This window comes from Homalodisca vitripennis, chromosome 4 (assembly GCF_021130785.1).
Source record: "Homalodisca vitripennis isolate AUS2020 chromosome 4, UT_GWSS_2.1, whole genome shotgun sequence".
Taxonomy (NCBI): domain Eukaryota; kingdom Metazoa; phylum Arthropoda; class Insecta; order Hemiptera; family Cicadellidae; genus Homalodisca; species Homalodisca vitripennis.
In genome coordinates, this window is record NC_060210.1 from 172,355,220 (window position 1) to 172,383,059 (window position 27,840).

The following is a 27,840-nucleotide window of genomic DNA, read 5'->3' on the forward strand; positions in this document are numbered from 1 at the left end:
AATGGCATTTCTAACTATTACCATGATGACGAATTCTGACCATTTAATTCTATGGGGTTATCCTTTTAAGTATTGCTATAAAACCTAATGTATTCAATAAAACTGAAAGTGTGCAGCTAATCAAGGTACCGTACTCGATATTGGTGTCCCTGCACTGTGTTACTGCATGTTACCTACCCAAAACGGACGGCACGGCACTAACAATCCAGGAAACAAGCGAGGCACATCGAGCTCGTTACCATTGCAAAGTTCTACTCGTATGTAACGCACAGACACAACGTACCTGTGATATTATCATTTATACTACAGGGAATTTGCAAACGAAACAGTCCCCTAAATTGCTTGGACATTCTTTCCAAAACGTGTGGGTATATTTTGATACATTTTACTTTGTGATTAATGATGAATCCCACTTCTACTACAGCCCCACATTTACGATCAAAACACTTAGATACTATAACTGTTTCTCCTCTTCTTGCGGATTAATATATACCATATACCTTCTCTGGCAAGGGGCTGCTGGATCAGCTGATTCTTCCTTACATGAGCAGTACTTTGGCTTTTCATCATTTCCATACCGCCAAACAAGTAAACATTTCTAGTTTGAGACAGTTTTTGATATTTTGTATTAAATATCTTAAAATGTTCAAAGATGGTTCTCGAGAGATATTCATAAGTTAATATCAAGTGCTAATTATATCAAATGTACATGATTTATATCATGTATAATAACGCCATGTATTGTAACGTCCCTAGCATGGTTTCCATTGCATTTTACCTATAATTAAAAATTTATGGTTATCGTGAAAATATAGAGATTACTGATGTAGCCATTTTAAATTTTACAACATTGTTATTGGTCAAGAATATTCTTGAGTAACGTACTAAAATGAATGTTTAGAGAGAACCTGAAAATTGCATTCGGGTACTTAGTCTACTAACTAGACTCACGTGTCAAATTTGGGTAAAAGGACGATGGTTTATACACACGTTTGGGCATACATTATTCGTCAGGGTAAGTGTAAGAAGGACCGCGTGGTTTTATAACTTCACCTTGACGAATAGAGTTTATTCGTACATTTTTCAAACATCACTTGTGATTCTGGAGGGTCTCAAACAAATAGGCTATTTCCACTACAACCTAAAATTATATTTCTTTTACCACTTTAAACACCTTTTCCTACACGATTATAGGGTAGAAATTTAAAGAGAACTCACATATTATTTACCAGACTAATGATGTTAGCCAAATAATGAACCATTCTAAGAAAAATTTTACAGTTTTGACATTGATTCAAATATTTTTATGGTCAATGTCGAATATTTCTAGGTTCAAGTATTTAATGGTCTACAGTCTACACAAACAGAAAATTTGTTAGAAATCGCCAACGCGTTTTTCTTTAAATGGCTAGTTTTCGATATTTGTGTATACATGTTTGACGAACACACTCAGTACGTCCGCCACTTTTCGCTACAAAATGAACTACATAAACTTCGGTATATACTTTATGGTATAGCCAACTCGTAAGAGAGTATTTGCATATCCCAGTCATCAAGTCAGGATGCTGGTACTGGAGTCCCAAAAATGTAATACTTGAAGTCAGCGGCGAGCGGGGCGGTACCACACGGTGCTGCTGATCAGCCGGTACTGTTGTCGTGGCCAGTGTCTGACGCTCTCCGTATATAAAAGTTCTGTACAAACTGAGTCGCCGCCCTCCGCTTACCGCTCGTATCGTGAGCAAGGCCTTACTGTTAGCCGAATATTGAACCGTTTTATGAAAACTTATTACAGTTTTGACATTAATTCAAATATTTCGAACATTAATTTTCAGTACTTCGCTAGATTTTATATTGAACTAGCTGTTCCCCGCGGCTTCGCACGCTTTTTGTAAGCTTTGCTCGTGTATGAGCACTTCTGGTTCAAGTGAATTATATTGTCAACGCCGATGTAGAGTTTACCTTGTTGACACTATCAAGAAAATTTGCCAAAAAGTGTATGTTTATAGCCATTGTACACGTACATGTAACTTAATAATAAAGTGGTCTAACATCCAAGCTATAAGGCCAAACAGAAAATTCATTTGAAAGACAAATATCCATAAAAACTTAGGCGCCTTCACATAGTGTGTGGTTATTATACACAACTATATCGTAATTATAGTTTACAATGTGCAGGCGCTTTGATAACTTGCATATTTTGCAGCGCCTCCTGGTGGTGAGTTACATCAATGGTCATAGCATATAAACCTTCTACGTGGAAAAATACATACAAATTTTCATAATGATTGGTTAAATAGTTTCTGAGTTTACAAAGTACAAACACACAAACATTCATTTATATATATATATATATATATATATATATATATATATATATATATATATATATATATATAGATTAATAATGTGAACTCCATAGTAAACTACAAATGTTAGCCAACGTTCAGTATTAGTAAATTTTATAAGTATCACATTCGGTTATATTAGTTTACAAAACTTACAATTTGTGTGACTACAGTAGTAACCCATATTACTATTATAGTAGTACCATTAGAGTCAGTATATTAAGTTTTAAAAGCTTTTTATAAAATTGTATTTAATAAAGTATGCCTCAGTAATTACTGGCCCTGCCAAAAAATGTCTTATGGGACTTCTAATTTACATTACATAGCTCATAGTATTAGATATGGATTTTGAGAGCTGATGTAGCATTTTCCAAGGAGAGTTCAAATACTTGATTGGGCCAATGGTACTGTTTTTAAAGTGCATCTGAGTGTGGGTCCCCCCCCCCCCCCACCCCCCCCCCCCCCCACCCCCCCCCCCCCCCACCCCCCCCCCCCCCCACCCCCCCCCCCCCCCACCCCCCCCCCCCCCCACCCCAATTATTGTGAATTTTTGTAAGTTGGAAATATCACAACTGAATAATCTAGCTCATATAACCATAACAGTTTATTCTTGTAAACACCTTAGACAAAATGAGGACAACTATACTTTTTATTACATATTGTTTCTTTTTTATATGTGTGTTTTGTTTTTAGAGATTTAATGATAAAATATTTTAGCTGCCTAGATGTAACTTAAATTTTTTTAATGTTTTAGGTTGATATAGCTCGTCAAACAATTCAGTTTGAACTGGAAACCTTGCTTACCAGGCCAGAACAAGAAACAATACTTATGGACATGGTTCATAGTGTAAGTAAAAACACACTTTTTAAATTTCTAAGTATAAATATTTATTTCAAATTACTTTAAAATATATCTCACCTAGTACAGTTGAAGCAGTATGCAAGACTGTTAGAAATCAAAAGCTTTTGTGACTAGCATTACATGAGGTAACAAATATGTTTATCTTAAAGAAATCAGAATGATTTTTGTACTTATCAATTCAGATGATAATATACAGTGTATTTCAGAACTCTTGTCGGGTATTTTAGGGAATCGTTCTTGTGGTTATAGTACTCAGTTTTAACTGTAGTTGGATTTTTAAGTTTTTGGTATTCTGTATGTGTTTTTTATTTAAACATTTTTCTTAAAATGCTTACACATACATTAAATGCAAGTAAATTTTAGTTTTTGCATGGTTGTTAACATTAGCAACGTCTATTTAATATAATAAAATTGATAATGTTATATATATATATATCCATTTTAAGATGGTGTCTATTTAACTTTTTTGACTCATAGTTACTCAAAACGCAGGCATTTTATAAAAACAACTTTTTTTAGAAAATGTTATTGATTTAAAATCCAATAACATATCGTTTAAGTACATCAAGTGGGAAATAACTGTAATGTTGCAAGTTTAGTGAAGGTAGCACGTATGCACTCCATAGTTATTGTAGGGAGTTCTCAACGCAACCATTACATTTATTTAGGTGGCAAGGCTTTTATTAACCATGAAATGTAGGCTAGTGGCAGTATTCATATTGTAAAAGGAATTCCTTCATCTTCAAATGCATCATGAACGAAATGCTTGCTACACAAAAGAGCAGTGTTTGAAGGGTTAAAGTTTTGTCTTTTTGTAGTTATAATCCATTGTTTTCTTGTTCTCATCTTAACAAAAACTGGTTCCAAACTTAAAATAGTTTTAATTTAAAACTTCAGGAGTGCTGCAATGTAAAGACAAACACTTCCAAGATCACTTTACAACAAACTAGTCTAAAAATCATTACTGAAAAGGTCATGAATTACGTGTTACTCAATTTTGTAATATCCTTTATTAAACATTAAAAGCCTAATAAATAACATATCTATTTAAGTAAGCATTAAGTCTACTATCAAAGTACAAAAATGTATAAAAAAATTATAGTTTTAAATAATCAGCCATACACTTACCTGTGAAAAGAGGTAATTCATCTGTTGAGGCAGTTAAATGCAGAACATAAATCCGGCATGTTCTACTGTAGTTAATTGCTATGTTAATTCTATAAATTAAACAAGTGTGCTGCAATACAGCACAAAGACTATTCCAGGCAATCTCAATAACATCATTGTTCAGTATACAGTGTAGTGCTTGAGCGTTACTGATGGGACAGTGGAGACCATTCATGCTGATGTATTGCACTCAGCACCTAATCCATAGTTGTATATATCTCTTTGGTGGTTTTAGAAGCTAGGTACAGTTGGAGGAATTTAGCTGTGCTAGTATTGCCCAAATACTACCCTTTCAACAAATAAACGCTATCTGTGTGACGGGTTGCGTTTACGCACTAGCCGCTGAGATGAAGGCGCAACAATCTCTTTAACGACTTTAAACTCACGATTTCGATTTGCAGATTAGTATTGAAAAATACGTTATTTTCAAAAAAAACGTTACAACAGAAAAACAAGGATAAGTCCTATTATTGCTATTATTTGGTATTCTCTCATTATCACTTAATTCCACCACAATCAGCACTGTCACAAAACAGACTGATTTTAGCGAGTGTGATGAGTTATTTGGGCTAATACGATTCCTGAAAGGAGGGTTTTACCCATGAGTCACAGGAAATGTTTTCGGGACGCAGCGCATAATGCTACCCCCACCACCCCTCCCGCCTATTACCACACACTCAAGGTCACGCGCGTAGCTAAAGTCCTCGAACTGTACCAAGGAAAAAAACAAATTTTTAATGTTATATTATACTGTAGAATGAGTTAATGTAAAGTTTTTCAAATATAACATAGTAAAATCATCCAAATCACAGAAGAATTACATTTCTAAAGATGTGACTTTCAATGTAATAACCATAGCTCAGAGTCCCCACACAACCGTGAAACCGTGAATAAGCTGTGAATAAACCATGAAAATCTGTACAACTTGCTATTAAATGAATTAGCATGCATTGTAACAGTGACTATGTCTTAAGGTCCGGTTTACACATGAGCGAGAATTAAACAAGCCTAATCGTGGCGAGTAACGTGATCAATTTTGGTGCGATTTTCTAGCGTATTAGATTAAATGGAGCGGTTTACTCGAGTGCAGCGTACAGCAGTGACGATGGCAAACAACTGCCACCACTACAAGATCGTAGCTGACAGCATACCCAGCGTATTAGTATTAGTGTGTGGAGAGCATTGGCTACCAGTTGTCGTAGTTGATCACCGAACCTCATACACTTACCAATATTTCTCGAAATATGGATCTTGGTGGATTTGATTGCAGAGGAGTCCATAAATGCTCAATAACGCATAAGACATTAGTCTACTTTTTGTATACTATAGTGTAAATATTTTTTTGTTTTTATTTGCAATATTTTATATGATATCTGTAGACTAACTACTAAATCAAAACTTTGATTTATTTTTATGTGTTTATTTTTATAACTTATAATGAGATAGATTACTTAAGAAAATATTTGATTGATTGTGAATAATTGTTTATCTAACAATTTATTATTGTTATTTATTTTACAATAAGTACATTTTTTTTACCAGTTCTAATAGTTTAATACCATTAGGTTCAATACCCTATTAAGGCCGATTTCACACGGGCCATAAAACGTGAACTCAGCTTTACGCTCTATCGCCGACTGCTCACCTGTTGGACTTACGGAGTTGCAAACAATGGATGAGTGTCAGTGCTTTCACACGGAGTGGCTGATTTCAGCGTTTAACACCAAATGTGCCACAGCCGTGTGTGTCAAGATAGAATAAACTATAAATTGTTTTGCCACTCTTCAGTCTCTTCTGCATCGCCTTAAATCACAAAACAGTTATAAAAAATAATCATTCCTAATTTATGTCAACTGAATGAGGTGGGGAAGGGGAACTTGAATCGCAGTAGAATGCCGAAACTTGCATTGGTTGTCTAAAAATGTCCCACGTTTTTGCTGCTACTGCCAACAGCTTTTATATGTGTTTCGTCGGGCGTTTTGAAACTGCCCTAAATCGCACCAAAATCAATCCCCGCGAGTTGCCGTGATTAGACTTCTCGCTCGTGTGAACCGCTCCTATGGGCCGATTAATAGTAAGAGCTCTGATATGATACAAGCGGCAAAGTTTTATCCCCTTTTATGCTCATTATTTAACAAACCATACCGTTGAACTCTACCGCCCCTTGTTGTTTGTGTCATAGCCAAGACCTAAACCATTCCTGCACAAATCATCTACATTGTTAGTGAAAAAACTAAAAGTTTTAAATAGTTTCACCATTTTGCAGTGTCTGAGAAATGAAACACACCTCTATTTAAGCTGAATTGAGATGAGAGAACTGGCAACAGATGCCAAAGTGTACAGTCAGGCCACTCCACTCCAAGTAAAAAAACACCAACTTTTGTTTTATTTTTATTTGTTTTGTTTATAACAACTACTGTGTGTTTATGGTACAATTACTATTTTTGTACCATAAAAACCATGAATTGTATGATTAAGATTGAGTGGGAACACTGTAGCAACATGAAGTTTAAAATAACTCTGTGTCAGAAATTACATCTTCAGGTTACTTAGTTTATTCTTTTACTCCTCACTGTACTATTTTGTGTTTTAATGTACTGTAGTTAAATATTTTCACAGGCTGCCTATCGCAACAACACTCTCGGTTTGCCTAAGATCTGTCCTGAGAGTAGTCTGAGTAAGATTGATTCCAATACACTTCTGACTTACCTCAAGAGCCATCATACTCTATCGAGAATGGTAGTTGCTGGAGTGGGTGTTGAGCATCAAGCGCTTGTTGACTTCGTTACAAAGTAAGATAATTAATCTTCATAATTAATTGTATTCTTTTCAGTTCCTACTATTAGCTCTCTCTGTGTGTTCATCGCCATGACGCAAATACATTGCTTAAATTGAACTACTTTTCATTACTCAATTGAGCTGAAATTTCAACAAAGCTGAAAATCCTGTGACATGTTACTTTTATTTTACTATTAAATTACCCGGACTCAGCCCCACTGGCCTTTAGAGTTAAAGAAAGCTCCATAAGAAATGTATTGTTGAATAAATAGTCTAAAATTTTAGTCACATGTTCAAAGCAAACTTTGCATCACTACAAAAGTAGTTTTATTAATAATCTGTTTTAAATATACAAGCTGGTGTGAACAAAAGCTGATGTAAACATTGCATATATTATTGTTTATTTACTTTACTGCTCTGTTTGAAATGTATAGAGCATAAGGAGAAGCGTTTACACTTAGATAAAAGTAAAATCCCCTTACAAAATGGCCCCACATTGAGGGCCATGTCTTGTTATTTTTGTAATTCTTGAGAAAACTTGCAGGTTCTTAAGATATTTAAAGTTCAAAAGTTTTAATAGCCACTATTTTGAAAATACCGAAGATGATTTCATGATATATTTTTCAATAACTGACCTTTGTTATCATAAACATTTGAGCCAAATTTGGTACTATTTAATTTATTCGTTTTTAAGATATTAATTTTTTTTATAAAAAAACACATACAGACAGACAGATGGGAAACTAAGCATCAGAGACGCATGTTCATATGGTGAAATATGTTTGTCTTGACTTGAGCAATAACGTGGTGTAACTGACTGACTGATATGATATACAAATTCTAACTCACTTGTAGAAGTGCTAGAAACATTTTGCACACAACCTTCAAACCACCAGGCAAAGTCTGAAAACCAGAAATGTTTACTTTTAAACCGCTCAAAAAATATGCGAAATTTCACACTTTTCACCCTTGCAGGCCTCTCTTTGAAGCCCGATAGCGGGTGAAACCGTTAGAGCAAGCTCAGATCTAATGTTAAAACACTAGTCGGCAATGAAGTGAACTACTAGAAAGGGCCAATGCCTTTTGCTCTATCTCTATCGGTTTGGTCGCAAAACGTGACTATGTGATAAAATTTTGCAATTTTCACTTAAAAATTTACCATCCAGGCTCGATAGTGGCCAAAACCGTTGGTTATAGTTCAAAACAAGTTTTCAATAGGAATTTTGAAATTATGTGATCTAAAAAAAAGTCTAGTAACCTTTTGCTTTATCCTTAATGGTTCGGTTGTAAAACGCGTTTAAATGCAAATATTTTTTTATTTTTACTGTTGGTCCTAGCTTAAATATAAAACTTTATGTAACTATAAAATAATGAAGAGTACAAAAAAGATCAAATAGCTTTTTGTTATATATCCTTCTGCAAGCCCAAAAATGTTCTCAATGGAAAAAATCTTTGTCGTTATTGGAAATTTTAAGTTTTAATTTGGATGCGACTATAGTTTGTGAAATTAACTCAGGATCTAGATTAAATTTATATTACTATGTTAACGAGTGAATACAAACCCATATCAGTAATTGGCTGAGCATTAGTGAAGCATCAATAGTAGATAGGGATATCGTGAATTTTATTATGTTAACAGATACAAAACCCTCCAAAAAAGAACCATGTGTGTCTTAAACCCCCGGTTACACTAATCCTCCCCTCGGAATTTCCTGGTATGACCCGACAATCACTTACTGACCTGGAATGAGTACTCTTCAGGTAATGAAAACAGCTTATCTAACCCCCTATGTTGTGCATACCTACAGAGTGTAATCCACTTCATAGTATGCTATAAATTTAAAATTTGGTACAGTTATAGCTTAGACAATGAAATTGCCAGAAAATATATGAAAGCTGGTCAGTTTTCATTTTTAATTACTCTAAGAAGTTCATTAAAGCTGTTTAGTGCAGTCTTTCCTCCCAAGCTCTGCCCTGGCTAAACAAGAAGTCGTAGCTCAAATCCAGTAGCACAATCTAAATTAAATTTCCCACAAGAAAGGTCCAGTCAGTTTTTGTCGTAATTCCGACGGTTAAGCCACAAAACGCCCTCAAAGTCAACAATTTGGTTAAATCCGGAAAAATAAACAAACTACGGTCTACTTTTTCACTTCCTGGTAAACCTAACCTCGGACTTTCCTTTTCACCAAATTCTTCTTCTAATTTTGCTAACACATCACTTACTTTTTCTATGAAATCCTTTGATTGTTTTTATAAATATCACACATCATTAGGCTGAATGTTAGCGAACCATTATGACCCGTATGATTCTTGAGAACGGAAACAGCTGTGAACATGAAATCTGGACACCTCATATCTGAATTTAACTAAATCCCTCTTATCCTCAAATTTTTAAGTACTTACAAACGGGGCCTGGGGGCATAGCCCCCAGTGGGCCGAAGGCAAGTATAAATATAAGATGTAAATCATATGAGACAGAATCATTTTCTAATTTATTATAATCTTTTAATACTTACTGGCTAGGTGAGGAGCCTACAAGGGGTGAGGCGTGCTAGGACAATGTAGTCACAAATATTGATAGGGGTATATGTACAGTTAAAAAAAATAAATAAAAAACACTAAAAGGAAATAAAAGCAAAAATATAATTTGAAGTGTAAGAGAAGTGACTCCAGGAGCAGGTGTATATAAGTATATCTCTTAAGTATAAGTTATCAAAAATATATTGGATATAATTGGAAAAGTTTATCAATGTTGAAAAAGTATGAACATGAAGTATTTAATATGAGTATTTAAACTTATTAATGACAAATTCACTTAATTAATGCTATAGAATTAAAGAAAAAATTAAGTTCTGATAAGAAGCCAAAATTAAAATGGCTCAGTCCAGAATTAAAAAAGTATAAAGAAATTGTAATAGCATATGATGGTGGATACAGGATAACACAGTCCTCTAATAAATACTAAGCTGCATGGAATGTCATAAAAACTGAGTCCAACTATAAGAGAAACAATCATGAAACTTTAATTAATTTTATTACGTTTAATGACTATTTTGTTAATTTATTTAAGAAATTAAATCTAAGTCATGGAAATATGGATGGTACCTCAGAGTTGGTTAATAAATTTGTTGTAAATTTAAATACAGGTTATACAATGAAATGGCAAATTATTAAAACAAGTGATGTATTAAAATGTGTAGCTAGTTTAAGTCTATCATCCAATAAAGACTATCATGAGTTTTAAAATAAAAGTTTTAAAGAAATAATTTATATTATAATTATTGATCCACTAACTTTTCTGTTTAATAAATAAGATGCTTGAACAGGGGATATATCCACCAGTTTTTAAGAAAGGTGAAAAGTCAAACCCATCTAGCTACTACTGACCTATTTCATTAGTTACTGTATTCAGTAAAGTATTTGAATCATGTATATAAAACTAGTTAATAATTATTTTATTAACAATAATCTCTCAAATATATGAACTTTAACAATGTGTATATCAAAGAGTTAAAGGATAATAGGATGTTGTACATTTGCCATCATTATAAGTTTCAAAAAGTAAAGACTATGTTTTGAGGATTTAATCCATCCCCTTATTCAGGTATCAAAAAATCAGAAGACATAAGTATATCTTACAACACTTGAAGAAGAGTGTAGATTCCAATCCTGAAAACATAGTGTTCCATTTTTTTAACGTGTGGAAAGGTGGTAAAAGACCAACTTTAATTAAATATTTGTATTCTTGATTCTTTTACAGATACACAAAGTAATACATTCATAATTTTTTCTGGAACTCAGTAAAAAGCTGTAATGGTCCTTTGTAATGGTTTCAGATATTTTGTTGAATCAAAGCCAATGTGGGATCAGAATTCTTCAATACAACAAGTAAAAGTTGATGCCTCAGTAGCCCAGTTCACTGGAGGAATCGTACAGGTATATATGTATTAATTGGTAATAAAGTAAATGGTATTGAAAAATAATTATATTTAGGTAATTATCATATAAATACCATCTTTAATTCTTCACCCCATTCTGAAAATCAATAGGTTAAAGTTAATTAGGCCATTTAAACATATATACTTAACAGTTTAAATTTGAAAATTCATAAATAATAAAGAAAAATGTCACCAATTTTGCTGCAATTATATATATAATTTTATGGCCTACATTGGACCACTTTAGTCACTTTATATTTTCTAGTCTTTCTTCTTTTATCCACCCAATATTTCTTCATCCTTTCCGAGCGTAATTTCCTTTCCTCCTCCGGAACCACTCTTCCTATTCGTTGTTTGTTTCTTTTCAGCTGTAGTGTAGAGTGTTTGTCATTCAATATCTTCAATGTGTTTTTTCTTGTGTTTTAAATCCTCTACTGTAATTTGTAACTCTCTCATATCTTCCTTTAATTCTTTGATGCATTTAATGTCACTTTTACTATACCACAGTTTTTTCTACTATTTTCCTGCTAATTCTATTTTCAGGTGTTCTTAACAAATGCCCCAGGAATGATATTCGTTTCTTTTTAATTATACTTGTAATGGGTTCTATATTTTTGCTGCAATTACTATAAAATATTAAAACGTATGAAAATTGATTGAAAGTGTGAGAAGTATGCAGATACAATATAGTTTTTTTTGATAATGTTTTTGTAATACAACTGTAGTTTGAACTAATGTGATCAGTATGAGAGATCCAGCTCAAATATTTGTCAACCTAAATTTTCTAAAATTTTTACTAGATTTTCTTGCGATTAAAAAAAGTTTTTTTAACCAATCTGAAGCCTTAGTTAGTGAACTTGTTCTGAAATGTTGAGTTCATTAATATTTAAATTAACATCAAATTAACTCACCTTTGCCTGAGACTGATGCGACCATGAAGAGTAAATGTGTTAGGTTAGTTATTCACCTGTAGGAAGAAATCAGATTGCAGATCTCGAAAAGTAGTGTTACTGATTTTTTTATATCGCTGATTGATGACAAATGCCCAGAAATACCTGTATATGCTGATTACAGAAAAGTGTAATTTGTAAATATTTAGAAATTTTTAATTTGTTCTAGGACTTTCTAGTCCGTTTGGTTTAAAATGGAAAAGTAGTATGTAAATATATATATATATATAATTCTACAGAGCATTCTTGTTCCAAAACAAAATATTATTATTAGTAAAACAGTCACAGGATGGCTGAAAACTTTTTATTTTGCACATAACATTTATTTGTGGGGCGGGTCTTACTATCACTTCCTTGAAAGTGTGAGAGGTCACACATTATGCTAGACTGGACAACCAGAAATGGGCCATTTGGAGTTAAAATTTTAGATGATTATCTCACTAGCACCCAGATTTACAATCTATATTTAAACTTAATACAATAACATTATGCAGGAGGAATGCGAAATCCCACAGTATGCAGGACCTTCGGGACTGTCTGAACTGGCTCATGTCGTGGTTGCATTGGTAGGCATGTCTCACTAGCACCCAGATTTACAATCTATATTTAAACTCAGTACAATAACATTGTGCAGGAGGAATGCGAAATCCCACAGTATGCAGGACCTTCGGGACTGCCTGAACTGGCTCATGTCTCATCAGGACCCAGAATACAATCTATATTTAAACTCAGTACAATAACATTGTGCAGGAGGAATGTGAAATCCCACAGTATGCAGGACCTTCTGGACTGCCTGAACTGGCTCATGTCGTGGTTGCATTGGAAGGCATGTCTCACTAGCACCCAGATTTACAATCTATATTTGAACTCAATACAATAACATTGTGCAGGAGGAATGCGAAATCCCACAGTATGCAGGACCTTCGGGACTGCCTGAACTGGCTCATGTCGTGGTTGCATTGGAAGGCATGTCTCACCAGGACCCAGATTTCATCCCGGCATGTGTGCTCAACATGATGATGGGAGGTGGTGGATCTTTCAGTGCAGGAGGGCCTGGGAAGGGCATGTACACTCGGCTCTACACTAACGTTCTTAACAGGTTATTATGAAACTGGATGTATCACAAACATTGATAGTGATAGATAAGTATGGTACCTAAAGTTTTACTATTAGATTTGTTTTACCAATAATAATATATAATTTGTTTATTTATACAAAAAAGGAAAAATACTTTAAAAGTTGGTGGTTACACTTTGTAAGGTTTTGTAGTTTGGTTTAGTTTAAGATTAAGGTTGTGACATATTTTGAGCAAGGGTTGCTGTGAGAGGATTTAATAATAGGTTAGATTGGCAGTACAAATACCCTCAAATGAACCAACACATTTATTTGTGACAACATTTCATTAAATTGATTAATTGATTGCGTCAATCGACATATTAAGCACAAAACTTAATGTCTTAATACTTTGAAGACATATTTAATATTAAATTATTCATTACAATTTATTTTGAATTTAATTCATTATAACATTTACTAGTAATTTTTTAGTGTTGCAATAATAATGAGTTCATGGACTAACATGAGAAACTTTTTTTAAAATAGCTAAACATTTACATGAATTTATATTTTCGAAATTGTGAACATTTAAATAGATATGGAATTGAAAATGATTAATGAACCCTAAAATATACTAAGTTCTTAAAATTACTTACATTTTATTTCACATCACACTTATTACGCCTAGAGATATTTTTCCGCACACGAACACAAACACTCCCGAACTTCACTTTTCGAATTCCCGGCCTCGACTTCCACCTCTCCTCCTTGTTCTTCAGTTTTGATGTTCTTCTCCCGCCAGCTCATTGACCACGCCTCTGCCAAATCTCTCCATCATAATTGGTGAGTAACAATTTTCCATATCAGCATGGCTGTCCCTTACATTGTCGCACGGTTTTTACAAATAAGCATTTCCTGTTTGTTCACCATCGGCGTCTGGGCGGATGTGCGTATCTACTTACATCCGGAGGATGTTTGTCTCGAATTGCAATACGAGACTTCCTTTCCAGCAACTATCTGTACATCTATTCTATGAATTTTATTTTACTAATAATACATATGTCTTACATTCCCCTGGCTTAATGACGATTCTACCTACGAATCGTACTTATAGTCTAATTAAGGTTATCCATTGGGTAGTCACGTTCATGTAGTGTAGGCTTCAGAAATTTTATTTTGATGTTATTAATGTGGATGAAGTAGAGGGCTATAAAAAGAAGTAGTGTTATTATAGAAGTCCAGGCTAATAAAATGTACAAAATGAGTTCCGTGTTGTTTACTATGTTTTTGTCGTCGTGTTTTAGCTGGAAGTGGTGTTGTCTTTGTAGATTGTGAACGAAGTAGGTGAATGCGCAGGTAGCTCGGAGAGTAGGTAGTGTTGTTGTGTTGAGAATGCTGTGTAGACATCTTCCTTGTTGTCTGCCAAGTCATGTATTTGGTGTTCTGTCGCAATGTCACAACACCATTCGAAGAAATCTCCGACGAACGTGAGCGATCTTCTGTTTCTATCTGGTTGTTGTCTTTGGATGAATGGGAGGTGTTCTGCTACCATTTGTTGATGTATGAGGGTTTGTAATGTGGAAAGGTTGTTCTGTATCTTGCAATAGGTTTGGGAGTTGTTGAGGTTTTTAGGGCAGGAATTTAAAGAGGGTTCGTTTTTAGGTAAATTTTGCTGTGTGTTGAAAGGAATTTTGTATAATATAGGGATGGAACTGGTATAAGGTAGTGTCTGAGACATTGGAGTGAAGTACGCTCCTTTGAAGATTTGTACTAGAGGCTTATTGGGTTCTTCTGTGTTGTGGGTTGATGTGCTGGCAAAGGTGGTCGAAAGAGGCATGGCAAGTGCTGTGAGTAGTAGAAGGAAGTGCTGTGAAGACTTCATTTTTCTCGTGGGTGGTCGGGATCGGTTAGAGTGCTGTAGACTGGTGTCTTGTAGATTGGTGTCTTGTAGACTGGTGTCTCAGGTTGTAGTTGGCTTTTTTTGTGTCGTAATTCTAAAACTTAATATCTACAGATTACATATACATTTTAGTTTAATATTTTATAATTAATACACATTTATGCCTAAGGTTTTTATTTACAGAAATCTTTTAATGACCTCTCGATGGTGTGTCGTATTTCCCAAGCTCTATGTAATAATGTTTTTACTAAGCATCTTAATCTCTAGTGTTCTTAAATAAGGTTCGAAATTATGTTATTTCATTATATTACAAAACGATACTACGCACCTTTGTTTCTGAGGCACATGTAAAATCCCTTCTTTGTGCTTATTGTCTATAGTCATTATTATGATCATAATATATGTTGCCAAATCAAGGCTGTATAGTTTGTTAATGAGCAATATTGCCGTGCTAATACATACTATGTTAAATATATGTTACTTTCCTTCAATGTTAGATTAGCTATGTAATAATTAAACATGTTATATAAGTCATTTACATGTCATATATTGAAGTATTTGTTTATCCTAGGATTATATAATATAGAACATGTATGTCTCTTTCTTTGAGATGCATCTCAGGAAAATTGAGTCCTTGTAGGGTATATTATGTTAACACTGCTATCTACTAACTTAAATAAATATGATATATGTAGTACACTTTATCATATTTTATATTCTTTATTACTAGGCTATGTATACACGTATCCCTCAGGTAAGTATAATATGTACGTTGTGTCAAGTTAGAGTACGCTTTGTTATTGCAGTAAACGAGTACGTGGGAAACATTACTTGCATACTAAGCTGTCTGAACCACCAGGCCCTTGGCGACCCAGACCGCTGGTACAAGGCAATGCCCCCTAGTCATAGTCACAACATAGTCGGTGTAGTATAGCGTGGGAAGTTAGTTGAGTTAGCAGAAAACTTATCTGCCTGGGAGACATACCAGAGTCACGGTCAAGTCTTACTAGCCAGTCTAAGTACGGTTACCGTGGGTTACAGGCTCTGCTCGTGTCGTGTTGTGTGTGCTGTGTTAGTGTCCTGTGTATTGGGATTATCTATACCAATATCTTTGGTACGTGTAACCTATCACTTAATCACTAAATTACAGTAAACCTCACATTAAAATACAAAGTTAGGCGTTTTAATTTTCTAAAACTTTTATGTCTTTATTCTCTATCGTTTTCCGACACAACATCGAGATTTTAATATACATTTTTATTTCTGTTAGACTTACGTCAGTGACTCTCAAGGTTATATAACGTTATAATGAATCATTCAAACCGTAATCAAGTTAACCGGTCTCTCAACTCCTGGAGTATAATACCTATTCTTTAAAGCGATTCTTGCGTGACTATGTGGTAGCTTTTTAACCTCATATATTATGAAAGTATTGCGAAGATACTTTTCACTCTCTTCAAATTTTTCTACAAGGCAGTGAGTGCATAGTGATGTTCATGAGAAATATTGCATATATTATTCTTGAATATTTTATTATTGCTCAAGTCCCTTCATATTTGTTTTATATTCTCTTATAGAATAATTTCATTCTAGCAACATGTATTGGTTGTTCTGTTAACCTTCCCCTGTGGTAAATTTCTACTGCATATGTCACTTCGTTAATTTTTTTCTTGACAACGAAAGGACCTCTAAATGGTGTTTGAAATTTACTATATTTTTTTGTGTGGTCTTTCGGGAAATGGACCAAGACTTCATCGCCGGGGTTTAAATCCAAATGAGTTTTGTCACGGTCAAAGTATTTCTTTTGCGCTGGGAATAAATTAACTTTAGTGTTGTCTGTCCATCTGTTTGAAGTTGCTGCCACTAGGAATTTGTCTAAAAAATCTTGTGGATTTTCGCTCTGGAGACCTGTGTAAGTCCCGGCAGATATTAACGGTATGTTTTCCCCCATGGTTACTGTGTTCGTTCTGTCAGGTAGTGTGAGTGGCTCGTAATGTTGTGCTAAGGTTGGGGGTGCTTGTGTCTTGATGTCCGCCTCAGGGTTATGTACTATGTCGTATAAATTTGTTCTCTGCACTAGAAAATCCTCGATTGTAGCTAGATCCTTATAGTTTTCCCTGTCCTCTTCACTTAGGTGAGTTTTTCGTGTAGTTAAATTATTAAATATGGTTTTAATATTAGGGTGACTTCCGCTTATACGTGTTAAGTTCTTAAGTGCCGCTAGGATAGGTCTGAGGTCTGCTACAGTGTCTGTGTCTCTAGATAGAATTCCATTTTCATTTAATATTTTTATTATGTCACTTTTGGAAGTCCTATATGTGTCTAATGGTATTAAATCTTCATGTAGTATGGTTTCCATTTAATTATACATGTCCATTGACGTACCTCGTTAGTTTACTTGGCGTTACTCTAATTACGGGTTTGAAAATATTTTTGAGTTATTGGAAATTTAATTTATCTTTTAGGTAAATGAGTGGTTTGTCACTGAAGTAGGCTATTTTAGTTAAATACTTTCTTATAAATATTATTTAGTTCTAATTTATACCTAGCCTATGAAACTATGTGCTCGCCCATGTGAGGAATTTGAATGCCAATCGAGTTTTAGCGCCTCCACCATGTAAGGTTTTGTAGTTTGGTTTAGTTTAAGATTAAGGTTGTGACATATTTTGAGCAAGGGTTGCTGTGAGAGGATTTAATAATAGGTTAGATTGGCAGTACAAATACCCTCAAATGAACCAACACATTTATTTGTGACAACATTTCATTAAATTGATTAATTGATTGCGTCAATCGACATATTAAGCACAAAACTTAATGTCTTAATACTTTGAAGACATATTTAATATTAAATTATTCATTACAATTTATTTTGAATTTAATTCATTATAACATTTACTAGTAATTTTTTAGTGTTGCAATAATAATGAGTTCATGGACTAACATGAGAAACTTTCTTTAAAATAGCTAAACATTTACATGAATTTATATTTTCGAAATTGTGAACATTTAAATAGATATGGAATTGAAAATGATTAATGAACCCTAAAATATACTAAGTTCTTAAAATTACTTACATTTTATTTCACATCACACTTATTACGCCTAGAGATATTTTTCCGCACACGAACACAAACACTCCCGAACTTCACTTTTCGAATTCCCGGCCTCGACTTCCACCTCTCCTCCTTGTTCTTCAGTTTTGATGTTCTTCTCCCGCCAGCTCATTGACCACGCCTCTGCCAAATCTCTCCATCATAATTGGTGAGTAACAATTTTCCATATCAGCATGGCTGTCCCTTACATTGTCGCACGGTTTTTACAAATAAGCATTTCCTGTTTGTTCACCATCGGCGTCTGGGCGGATGTGCGTATCTACTTACATCCGGAGGATGTTTGTCTCGAATTGCAATACGAGACTTCCTTTCCAGCAACTATCTGTACATCTATTCTATGAATTTTATTTTACTAATAATACATATGTCTTACAACTTTTTTAGTTAGCTTGCACAGTGGCTTTTAATCCTTTGTCGGCTGACGTCCACGCAGTATAGACATTGTAATTTTTTCTAAAATTGTTGATGTCTGTGTAGTGAGGTTGCTCGGATTTCAATAATTAATTGGCTGTATATTTAAACAAAGTCTTGAAATTCTGCACAATTGGAGTAGTACGTAGTGTTTTTAGTAGGGAGAGCAAAAATAATTATTCTTTCTGGTCAATCATTTCATTATGAGTTTGTAACTATCAATTGTAATAACACACACACAGCTGATATGGTATTATAGGCGTATTATGTGAACAATTTTGTTACCCTAAGTAAGCCAATATTCTTCTTGAGCCTTCTTTTAGCCAACTTCTGACTCAAGACTATGCAAGGAACAAAACAAACAGAAACCTAACAACATTTATGCTGACTAACTAACAATTTAGATTTCAGGATTAGTAAACAAACACTGATAATGTGATTAGATGTGTGATTTGTGTGTAGATATATAGTGATCTCTCAGATAATCTCAGTTGATATGATCAACAGCTTATGTTTACTAACTATTGGTTGGTGATTCAAAACATGTACAGTATTTGATTTATTAAGTTCAATTCTCCACAGTAATATCTATAATATCATGTATTCCTACATTATTAATAATACCAATCATAAGAAACATTTAAAAACTGCTGCATAACCAGGACTTTGCAAAAATAAAGATAGGCTACTGTTCTTTTGCAATTAAGTCAAAACATTGTAGTAATATTACTCTTACTGGATAATAAATATGAGCTTTTTCCACCTAGCCAATTTTTATATCCTTTGTATCAATTTAGGGCTACTGCACTGATTCCATGAAGATCTGACAACCCTATTCACAAGTATGATGAGAATAATGATTTAATCTATGGTTATTGTTTCGTGTTCAGTCCTACAATCACAGGATTGTCTGTTTTGTTTTCACCTCACCATTTATGATATATAGTGATCAGATAAATATGACTGTATTGTATTGAAGATCTCCTGTTATAGATACCATTGGATGTACAATGCCACGGCATACAACCATGCGTATGCTGACACAGGGCTGTTCTGTATCCATGCAAGTGCAACGCCGGCTCATGTCCGGGACATGGTGGATGTGCTGACTAGAGAGATCGTGGCTATGGCTGGTCCTACTGGTGACAAAGAATTGAGGGTCAGTTTTTTACATAGAAGAATGTATTGCAATGGTCCAAAAATGTTCTACAGAATGAATATTTAAAAAAATATATTTTTACATATAAATGCAACACTAAAAAAGTGTGACAATTTTGAAACTTTTAGTGTTTTTTGTTGTAAAGCTAACCTTCTACAAGGTAGTAAACTTGTAATTCAAATTCATCACCACAAAAACATAGAGCTGCTGCAGAAAACTTTTATATATTGTTACAAAACAACGGTTTTGAACACCAACTGACAGCACTATTACTCTTTGGAAGATTACAAATAAAATGAATATAGTACAATTTAATACAGTTATTAGATGATCTTCTAACGTGTAGTATTGAATTTAAGTTTATCACTAATTTAATTCATTTATATTATTGCAATTAATTAACTTAATATGAAGGACTAAAGTAATGCAATTTATTCCCCAGAGAGCTAAGACTCAGCTCCAGTCGATGTTACTGATGAATCTGGAGGCACGACCAGTTGTGTTTGAGGACATTGCCAGACAAGTGCTTGCAACGGGACATCGAAAAAGACCAGAAGCATTCATGGAATTAATAGGTAATTGGAAGCAACCGTTAATTTAACAATTTATTATCTCGCTACAACAGTTAAAACCTGTCATATGACTAAAATCCACTAAATTTTAGAAATAATAAGAATTATTAAACTATTACACAATGATCTTTATGCCTTAAATTTTGTTGGCTGAATGGTATTGTACTTCCAGATTTTCTGCACAGTAGATCTTTAGACCTTTTGTGTGGGATTCTTCCACTACCAAATTCTCAACAAATAACAACAGTAAAGTGTAAAGATATTAAACAATAAAAGAACTGTATTTAATAAAATGTTATTAACTATTATGATTGAAACCTTTTTTACAAGATAAAAGATAGAGATGTTCTTAAAGAGTAATTTGTTGAACAGAGAAAGTGACAAGTGATGACATCAGTCGAGTGGCTCAACGAATGTTGCGGTCCCAACCAGCTGTGGCAGCCAGGGGCAAGGTGCAGAAGATGCCAGCTCTTGCTGACATTCAGACAGCGCTACTCAACAAGGAAGGACGCTTGCAGAATGCCCGATCCAGGCTATCCCTCTTTAGATAATTTTACTAAATTATCATCACATTTTTCCTTCCATTACTTTTCTAGTCTTTTGTCTCTATTACTGGTTGTAAAGAATGCAATATAACTAAAATTAAACAACTTTCTTTATTTTTAAATTGTGTTTTGCCTTTGAGCCCAAATATGTTTTACCATGCAAGTGCAGTCAAATTAGAAAAAATCCCTTGGTAAAAAAATAAATACTTTGGAAAATTAAATTCATATAATGTATTTAGATTTATGGTATCAAATTAAATATAAAAAAGTACCTACAAATAAATAAACAATTCCCTTCAAAAGGGTTGATTCAATGTGAAAGTTGAGTTTAGCTCCAGTCTTCCTCTTAGTGGTGAGAATACTATACAGAGACAGACCATCCGAATGATGTTCAAGGTCTGGGTAACATTGAGCATACAGAGCAGCAGCAGTTGTGTAGTTCTGTTAATATTCACCTAACATTACCAACATCAAGAAAGATTCCTCGTCAATGAATGGCATACTTGACAGACAACAAAACACCTCTTCATGGGCACAAAACTGACTGAGTAACATAAAGAAATAGAATATTATAGACATGATCATCATCTCTTATAATTTCTCCCAAACTTGTTCAATAGTTGTTTAAGATGAACTTGTACATACTGATGGAAAGAAACTGAACTTACAAACATACTTACTTACTTACTGCCGTGGCTCTTGGTACCCAAGGTGGTACTTTGCCTCGCCAACACACTGCCTCCAGATCTCTCTATCCATTGCCTCTTCTTCCCAGTTTTCTTATGTCTCTTCTGATCTGGTCTCGCCATCTCAACTTGGGCCTTCCTGGTGGTCTTCTGCCCTCCGGATTGTTTACAAGGACGTTCTTGACTAAGGAGTTGTCCTCCTTCCTTAGTAAATGGCCAGCCCATCTCATTCTCCTACTTCTCACCTCGGCCACTATGTCTGGGTCCATATATAGTTGCCTCAACTCTACATTATGTTTTATCCTCCACTCTCCATCTTCAAGGGTTGGCCCATAGATTGTTCTCAATAATTTGTTCTCAAATACTATCAAACGTTTTTCTGTTTTTTTACTTAACACCCAGTTTTCTGAGCCATATAACAGAACTGGTCTTATAATGGTTTTATATATACGGAGTTTGGTTTTGTGTGATAGTAGTCGAGAGCTTAATAGCTTGTGGCATGCTGATAAACTTCTGTGTGCTGCATTAATTTAACACAACTTACAAACATAGTTAGATTAATTAAAAACAAGTTAACACATAGCTGGCATTGCTATTTATGAAGGAAATAGGATTTTTCCAGACATTTGCTATCATTCAGTGATACAAAAAGTTGGGGAAAATCCTGTTTCCTTCACAATCCTTCCACCGTCACAAACAAACTTCAAACAAAGAAATGCTATTTGGTTTGTTATAAAAATCCACCACAGGTCACTATTAGGTAATCAACATTTAAATTTGATAGGAATTCACACTTTTACTATACGGTAACTCTCATTATACAGAAAGTGTTTTAAAAACAAGTAGTAGGCACTTTTGAATACCGTTAGTCAGAGGTTCTCAAAGTGGGAGGCGCAATGGAGCCAAAGCTTGGTTGAAAAATTAATTTAATTTACTTTACTTAAAAGTATTACAGTATATTAACATAGAAATCTATTAGTCTTGTGGAAATTAAATGTCAAATAATGCATCTATAGTTTGACATTTCAAAATGACAGCCATATATGAAAACTACCTTATCTCCGACTAATCCGCAAGTTATATTTATAATTAAGAGCTGTTTTACGATTTGAGAGAATCGCTTTTCCCGACAAAATAACTTATTTCTCTCAAGTGGACATGGCTTCTGGACACCTATCCCCGCCTCCACCTCAAAACATCGTAACATTCTGATCCCATCAAAATACAATAGGAAGCGATTTCAACTCACAAGCCACTATTACATTACAACCACTACACCTTAATTACAACAAATAATATTATATTTGTTGAAGCCCAAGACTACGGCTTCATTATTTGTACTTGTGTATTAGTTCACATTCAACATGGAAATATCCCTCTTATAACCTGTACTCCTCCTTACAAGAATATACACACTGGTACATGTCAATTCCCCCAACCAAAAGTAGAACTTAAAAACTTTAGTTACTGTAGCTCTTTACTGTTGATCTATCTGATCACTAAATCTTCCTGTATAATATTTTCTTATGTAAATGGACTTGGACTTATTTCTGGTCCTTAGCATACGATTTTGTGGTCCTTGGCAAATTATTTTGCTTACAGAATTTGTGGAGATGCTATTGATTGTGGTGGTTGATGTAGGTGGTTAATACGTACCTGTAAGGATTGCTACTTGTTCCAGTTGTTGTGCTATGCGAGAGTTTAGGACTACCAGGAGGCACGGCAGCGTATGCTTGGCAAGAGATAAATACCAGAAACAACGAAAATGGAAAGGCAGTCATGGGACTGGCCGTCAGAAGTGACTACTTCTTATAAGGGGCTGTGAATATATATATTTCCGAATTATTAAATGGTTATTTTTCTATATTTTAAAATAATATGAAACACTAAATACTTTACATGAAAAATTTTTGTATTTTATATTATTTTTATACATCTGTTTATGATATTTTTTACATTTCATATATTACAATGATCACTGACTTCTAAATATTAAAGTAATAAATATATATATATATATATATATATATATATATATATATATATATATATAGATTTTCCTTACTATTGTTTACATTAGTTTCTATAATTTGGTTTGTATCATTTTCACTACAATCTTGTATTTATTAAATAATAACTTAATTTTCATTGTCATTAGCCTACATTATAAAAATGAAATTATGGGTTTATGATAACTGAAATAAGAAATAACAATTCTAGAATAATATCTTGCTAAATATCTTGTACACAGCATCTAATTTTTATTCCATATCTTGTGGTTCTTATGTTTTTATTTCTCGACATTGTAAAATTTAATTTATCTTTTAAAAAGTCAACTAATGGTTTTGACGTTTCTTCAGCAAATAATGTATTAAAATCTGTTCTTACACAATTTATTTTTTAAGTGAATGTAAGTTAAGGCCCAATGTAATTGAGTAAAGGTTATAGTTATAATCAATATAAAGACTAATTATCTTCCAAGATTAAATTACACTATGGCTTTGTTAGCTAAAGAAGATCTAATCAATTTAATTTTAATTCTTTAAACAAACATCCATAGCCCACCAAAACAGTCACTTCAACAAGGAGTGACAGTAACCTCTCACTACCACGGCTGGATAGCCACTGAAAGGAATGGCGAGAAACGCACTGACATCATAATGGCCACGATAGTTCCGCACCTAGTAGCTACAGAGCAAACATATGTGATGTGACGTGAAATGAAAGTTTTCCCCCATACAAAACATACATACATAGTCAGCAAAAAGAAGTAGTCACTTCAAAAAAAAAAAATTCTGATGAAACTATTCAACCGATTTTTAAAGTCAAAATTTCAAAATTCATAAAAAAATATTGTCTAGAAAATATATATATATATATATATCGTATGGGGGACAAAGGCAGCTATCCATAAATAAATAAATTAAAAATTACAATTATTAAAAAGTACGTAAGAACAAAGTTCTTGAGTCATAAATTAAAAATAATATTAAAATCTCCCGTCACAAAGCTAAATCCAAATTACTGAGCCAGTTTAGAGATCCATCCTCTAAACCACTCAGACCAGCCAGACCACCAGAAAAACAATCGCAAAGGGCAGTCGTTTACAATGTGCTCAATTGTCTGAGAGTTTGCGCCACAATCACACGTCTGGTCGTCAGTAATACCCCACTTGAATTTCCAGTGATTGCTTCTCCCAACCCCAGTTCGAAAACGATTCAATAAAACCCATTCCTTTCGAGGAATTTCCAAGCCACCCGCTGCTTTCGTAGGATCGGATATCAAGAACTTGTTCCGTCCATCGAATGATTCCCAGGATGACGCCCAGTTAGCATTAGGCGTAAAGTTCTCCTCTATCAACTGGGATGCTGTTCGTAGTGATGGCTTGCGTGATTTGAGCCGGCTATCTTGCTGAGGAAGGTCGCGCGTAACGGGCAATTCGGGATTGGACACGATCTTATTGAACTCTCTCAGAAGAGCCTCTTTGCGTCTAATCTCAGGTGGTGCTATATTGCTCAGCACTGGGAGCCAAGGTGTTGGTGTTGCCATGAGAGTTCCAGTAATTGTCCTCATGGCCCTATTAAGAACGACATCGACCTCTCGCACATGTGCACTATTAAGCCACACAGGAGCACAATATTCAGCAGCGGAGTACACAAGGGACAAAGAAGTGGTACGCAGTACTTTAGCGTTGGCTCCCCAAGTTGATCCAGCAAGATGCTGTACTATATTAGCCCTTGTTTTCAGCTTTGCTGCTGTCTTTTGAAGGTGACTTTTAAAAGTGAGAGATCGGTCTAAGGTAACTCCCAGATACTGCGGATGTTCATTATGTTTCAATTTGACACCATCAAGAGTTATATTTAACTTGTAGTTCGCCAGTCTGTTATTTAGGTGGAAACAAATGTGGAAAAAATTTAGGGTCTAGAAAATGACTACTTGCAAATAATCATTTTCAAATTTAAAATAGAAATTATGTGCAATTATTTTGTTATAAATAAAATAATTTTTCTGCTTCTATACATCAAATTCTATGACGGTCTAGCTTACAAATTAGTTTTCAAAATTACAATCAATTAAAAATTACAAGAAAAAATCCAAAAGAAATTTGGCCACAGATGTTCTGCTACCCATCAGATAAATTTCATAACATTTTAAGGTATGTTGTCTTAAAAATAGGTACAGATCAACCTAACTGTAAATTTTAAAATCTTTATAAAATCATCCCTTCCCAAAGTGCCATTTTGGGATATAAAATTATTTTTCCGAGTCATTTATGGTCAGTATATGAGTGTTTTCATTCAAATGAAGAAAGATTTCTTGGTTCAGCTGCTATAAATCGCTGATGGGTGGTCTGCCTCACCCTGAATGAAGTAGTCTCTGATGTTGAAATGATGTAAAGAGTTCATTTTGAGCTTCTTTGCCGCTGACTTCTTTTGAATCTCTTCAGACGAACATGGCTCCAGATTCCAGGAGTCAAGTCTGTAACAGTTTCAAATTCCAGACGATGCAATAAGAAGAAGGTGAACTGGAGTTAAACCCAACATTCACATATGTATTTCATCTCAACCACTGAATTTGCTATTTTTCAGATTTAATTAAGTTTTTACTTTTCGTCTATTGTCATTAGTTTAAACTCATCTGTAATAGTTGTACGTTCTCTTCTTCAGTTCATTATTTGGACATTATTTGTCTTACATTGTAGAGATGGGATATTTAGTTAATGCACTATGTTGATAAAGTGTTTGTTAAAACTATTGGCTACATCAATAGTATTTGTTATTTCTGCATTATTAACAATCAGTGTAATGTTAAGTTGCTGTATTATTTAAATCCATAGGCTTATCCAAGAGGGGTTTGAGGTTGTAAACCCTCCCCCCCACTGATAAAAATATTCAAGATGATCTTTAACCCTTTCAGGGCCAGGACCAAATATGAGATGTTGCAAAATTTCTTCACATATCATATCCGCTTGTGACTAGTCAAAAGTGCCAGGCTAAAATTGGCGATTTTGCTGTCTCTTAGATTAAAATTTATAACTTTTCATAAAAATTAGAAAATGGCCTAAAAGTTGCACCAAATTACTCGTATAGATATATACTATCAACAAAAAAATATATAGATGTAGTTTTAAGTAATTTTAAAAAAATAATGCTTTAATAGATTACATAAAAAAAATTTTATTTTTTTTGTACATAACTAAAAAAGGAAAAATAATTTTACTGTGGGAAGCTATTTTATTATATTGTACATTTAGAAAGGAACAACCATACAAAATTTTGTGTTATTTCTCTCATAAATAAATTTTTTATGACACATTTTGTATAAATACGCATAATTGTACTTTGCAACAAGTGATAAAGCAACTGACTCTTACACTGCAAGAAACTTAAAATAAATATTCACATTATGGATGTACCAGTAAACAGATGATTGTAGGATCCATAAACAGTTTCAATACAGTTAAAAACACTATTTACCAAGAAATATTTACACAATTTTATTTGAAATTTATTTACACTTTTTCTATTTACAAATATGCTACTTACAATTTCACTCTCGTGAGATCGCAAATTTTCAGTCATTGTAACTACTACACACAATAGCTAAGCACGTAACTACTAACACTACTAATATTTACAACCACAAAATAAATTAATGAAGAAGAATCCATCATACAATAGTATGATTTAACAACAATAAATCGAGTCAGCTGGTAATGTCACGTGACAATTATTACGAAATAAAAATGCATAGACCTCCAAAATAAAAATTATATTAATATTAATTATCTACAAATATACCAGGGAATAAAAAACATTAAACTTTAATCATTTGACGTCGTATTTATTTAAGAAAACGACGAATATCAAGGCAACTATATATTGCTGCCTGGCACTTTTCGTGTATGTCACTGACGGCAATATCGCCTGGCACTTTTCGTGTATGTCACTGACGGCAATATCGCCTGGCACTTTTCACACGTGATCTATGGCGGCAATATATTGCCGCCTGGCCCGGAAAGGGTTAAGTGGTGTGAAACTGAAATTATACTCGTAGTTGAACCATGTTCATAGTCCAGTTTTGTTTTAATTTGTTTTGATATTTTGTTTATAACAGCTGACTGACAGTAAAACTATTTGTTTCGGAACGAAGAGTCCAATGTCTAACCCATAGTGATTGAGACATGCCAGCCCCTTTTGTACATTTCCCGTGCTGCAAGCGAGAGGGATGGCGAGTGTTCAATGGCAATGAACGCCTACCAATCATCACATTGAATGCTGAATTTATGATAGGTTTAACATCATTCTTATCTCTATTGCTGTTGACTGAAAGTATGTAATTGTGACTTTGGTTAATA

General features: G+C 34.0%; 1 protein-coding gene across 1 annotated transcript; it reads left to right on the top strand.

The window, feature by feature from the left end:
* The first annotated feature begins 3,102 nt into the window (after nucleotides 1–3,102).
* Nucleotides 3,103–20,918, top strand: LOC124360643 (mitochondrial-processing peptidase subunit alpha-like). Its single transcript, XM_046814451.1, has 8 exons — nucleotides 3,103–3,192; nucleotides 6,994–7,166; nucleotides 10,989–11,088; nucleotides 12,791–12,866; nucleotides 13,007–13,139; nucleotides 19,514–19,679; nucleotides 20,122–20,254; nucleotides 20,624–20,918. Exons 1-8 carry the CDS (start codon nucleotides 3,175–3,177, stop codon nucleotides 20,800–20,802), a joined length of 978 nt encoding a protein of 325 aa, XP_046670407.1. The 5' UTR covers nucleotides 3,103–3,174; the 3' UTR covers nucleotides 20,803–20,918.
* The last annotated feature ends 6,922 nt before the right edge of the window (nucleotides 20,919–27,840 follow it).

Coding starts and splice junctions, on each gene's coding strand:
- LOC124360643 (XM_046814451.1), top strand. Junction 7,167..10,988: donor CTTGTTGACTTCGTTACAAA/GTAAGATAATTA, acceptor TAATGGTTTCAG/ATATTTTGTTGAATCAAAGC. Junction 12,867..13,006: donor TGTCGTGGTTGCATTGGAAG/GCATGTCTCACT, acceptor TTGCATTGGAAG/GCATGTCTCACCAGGACCCA.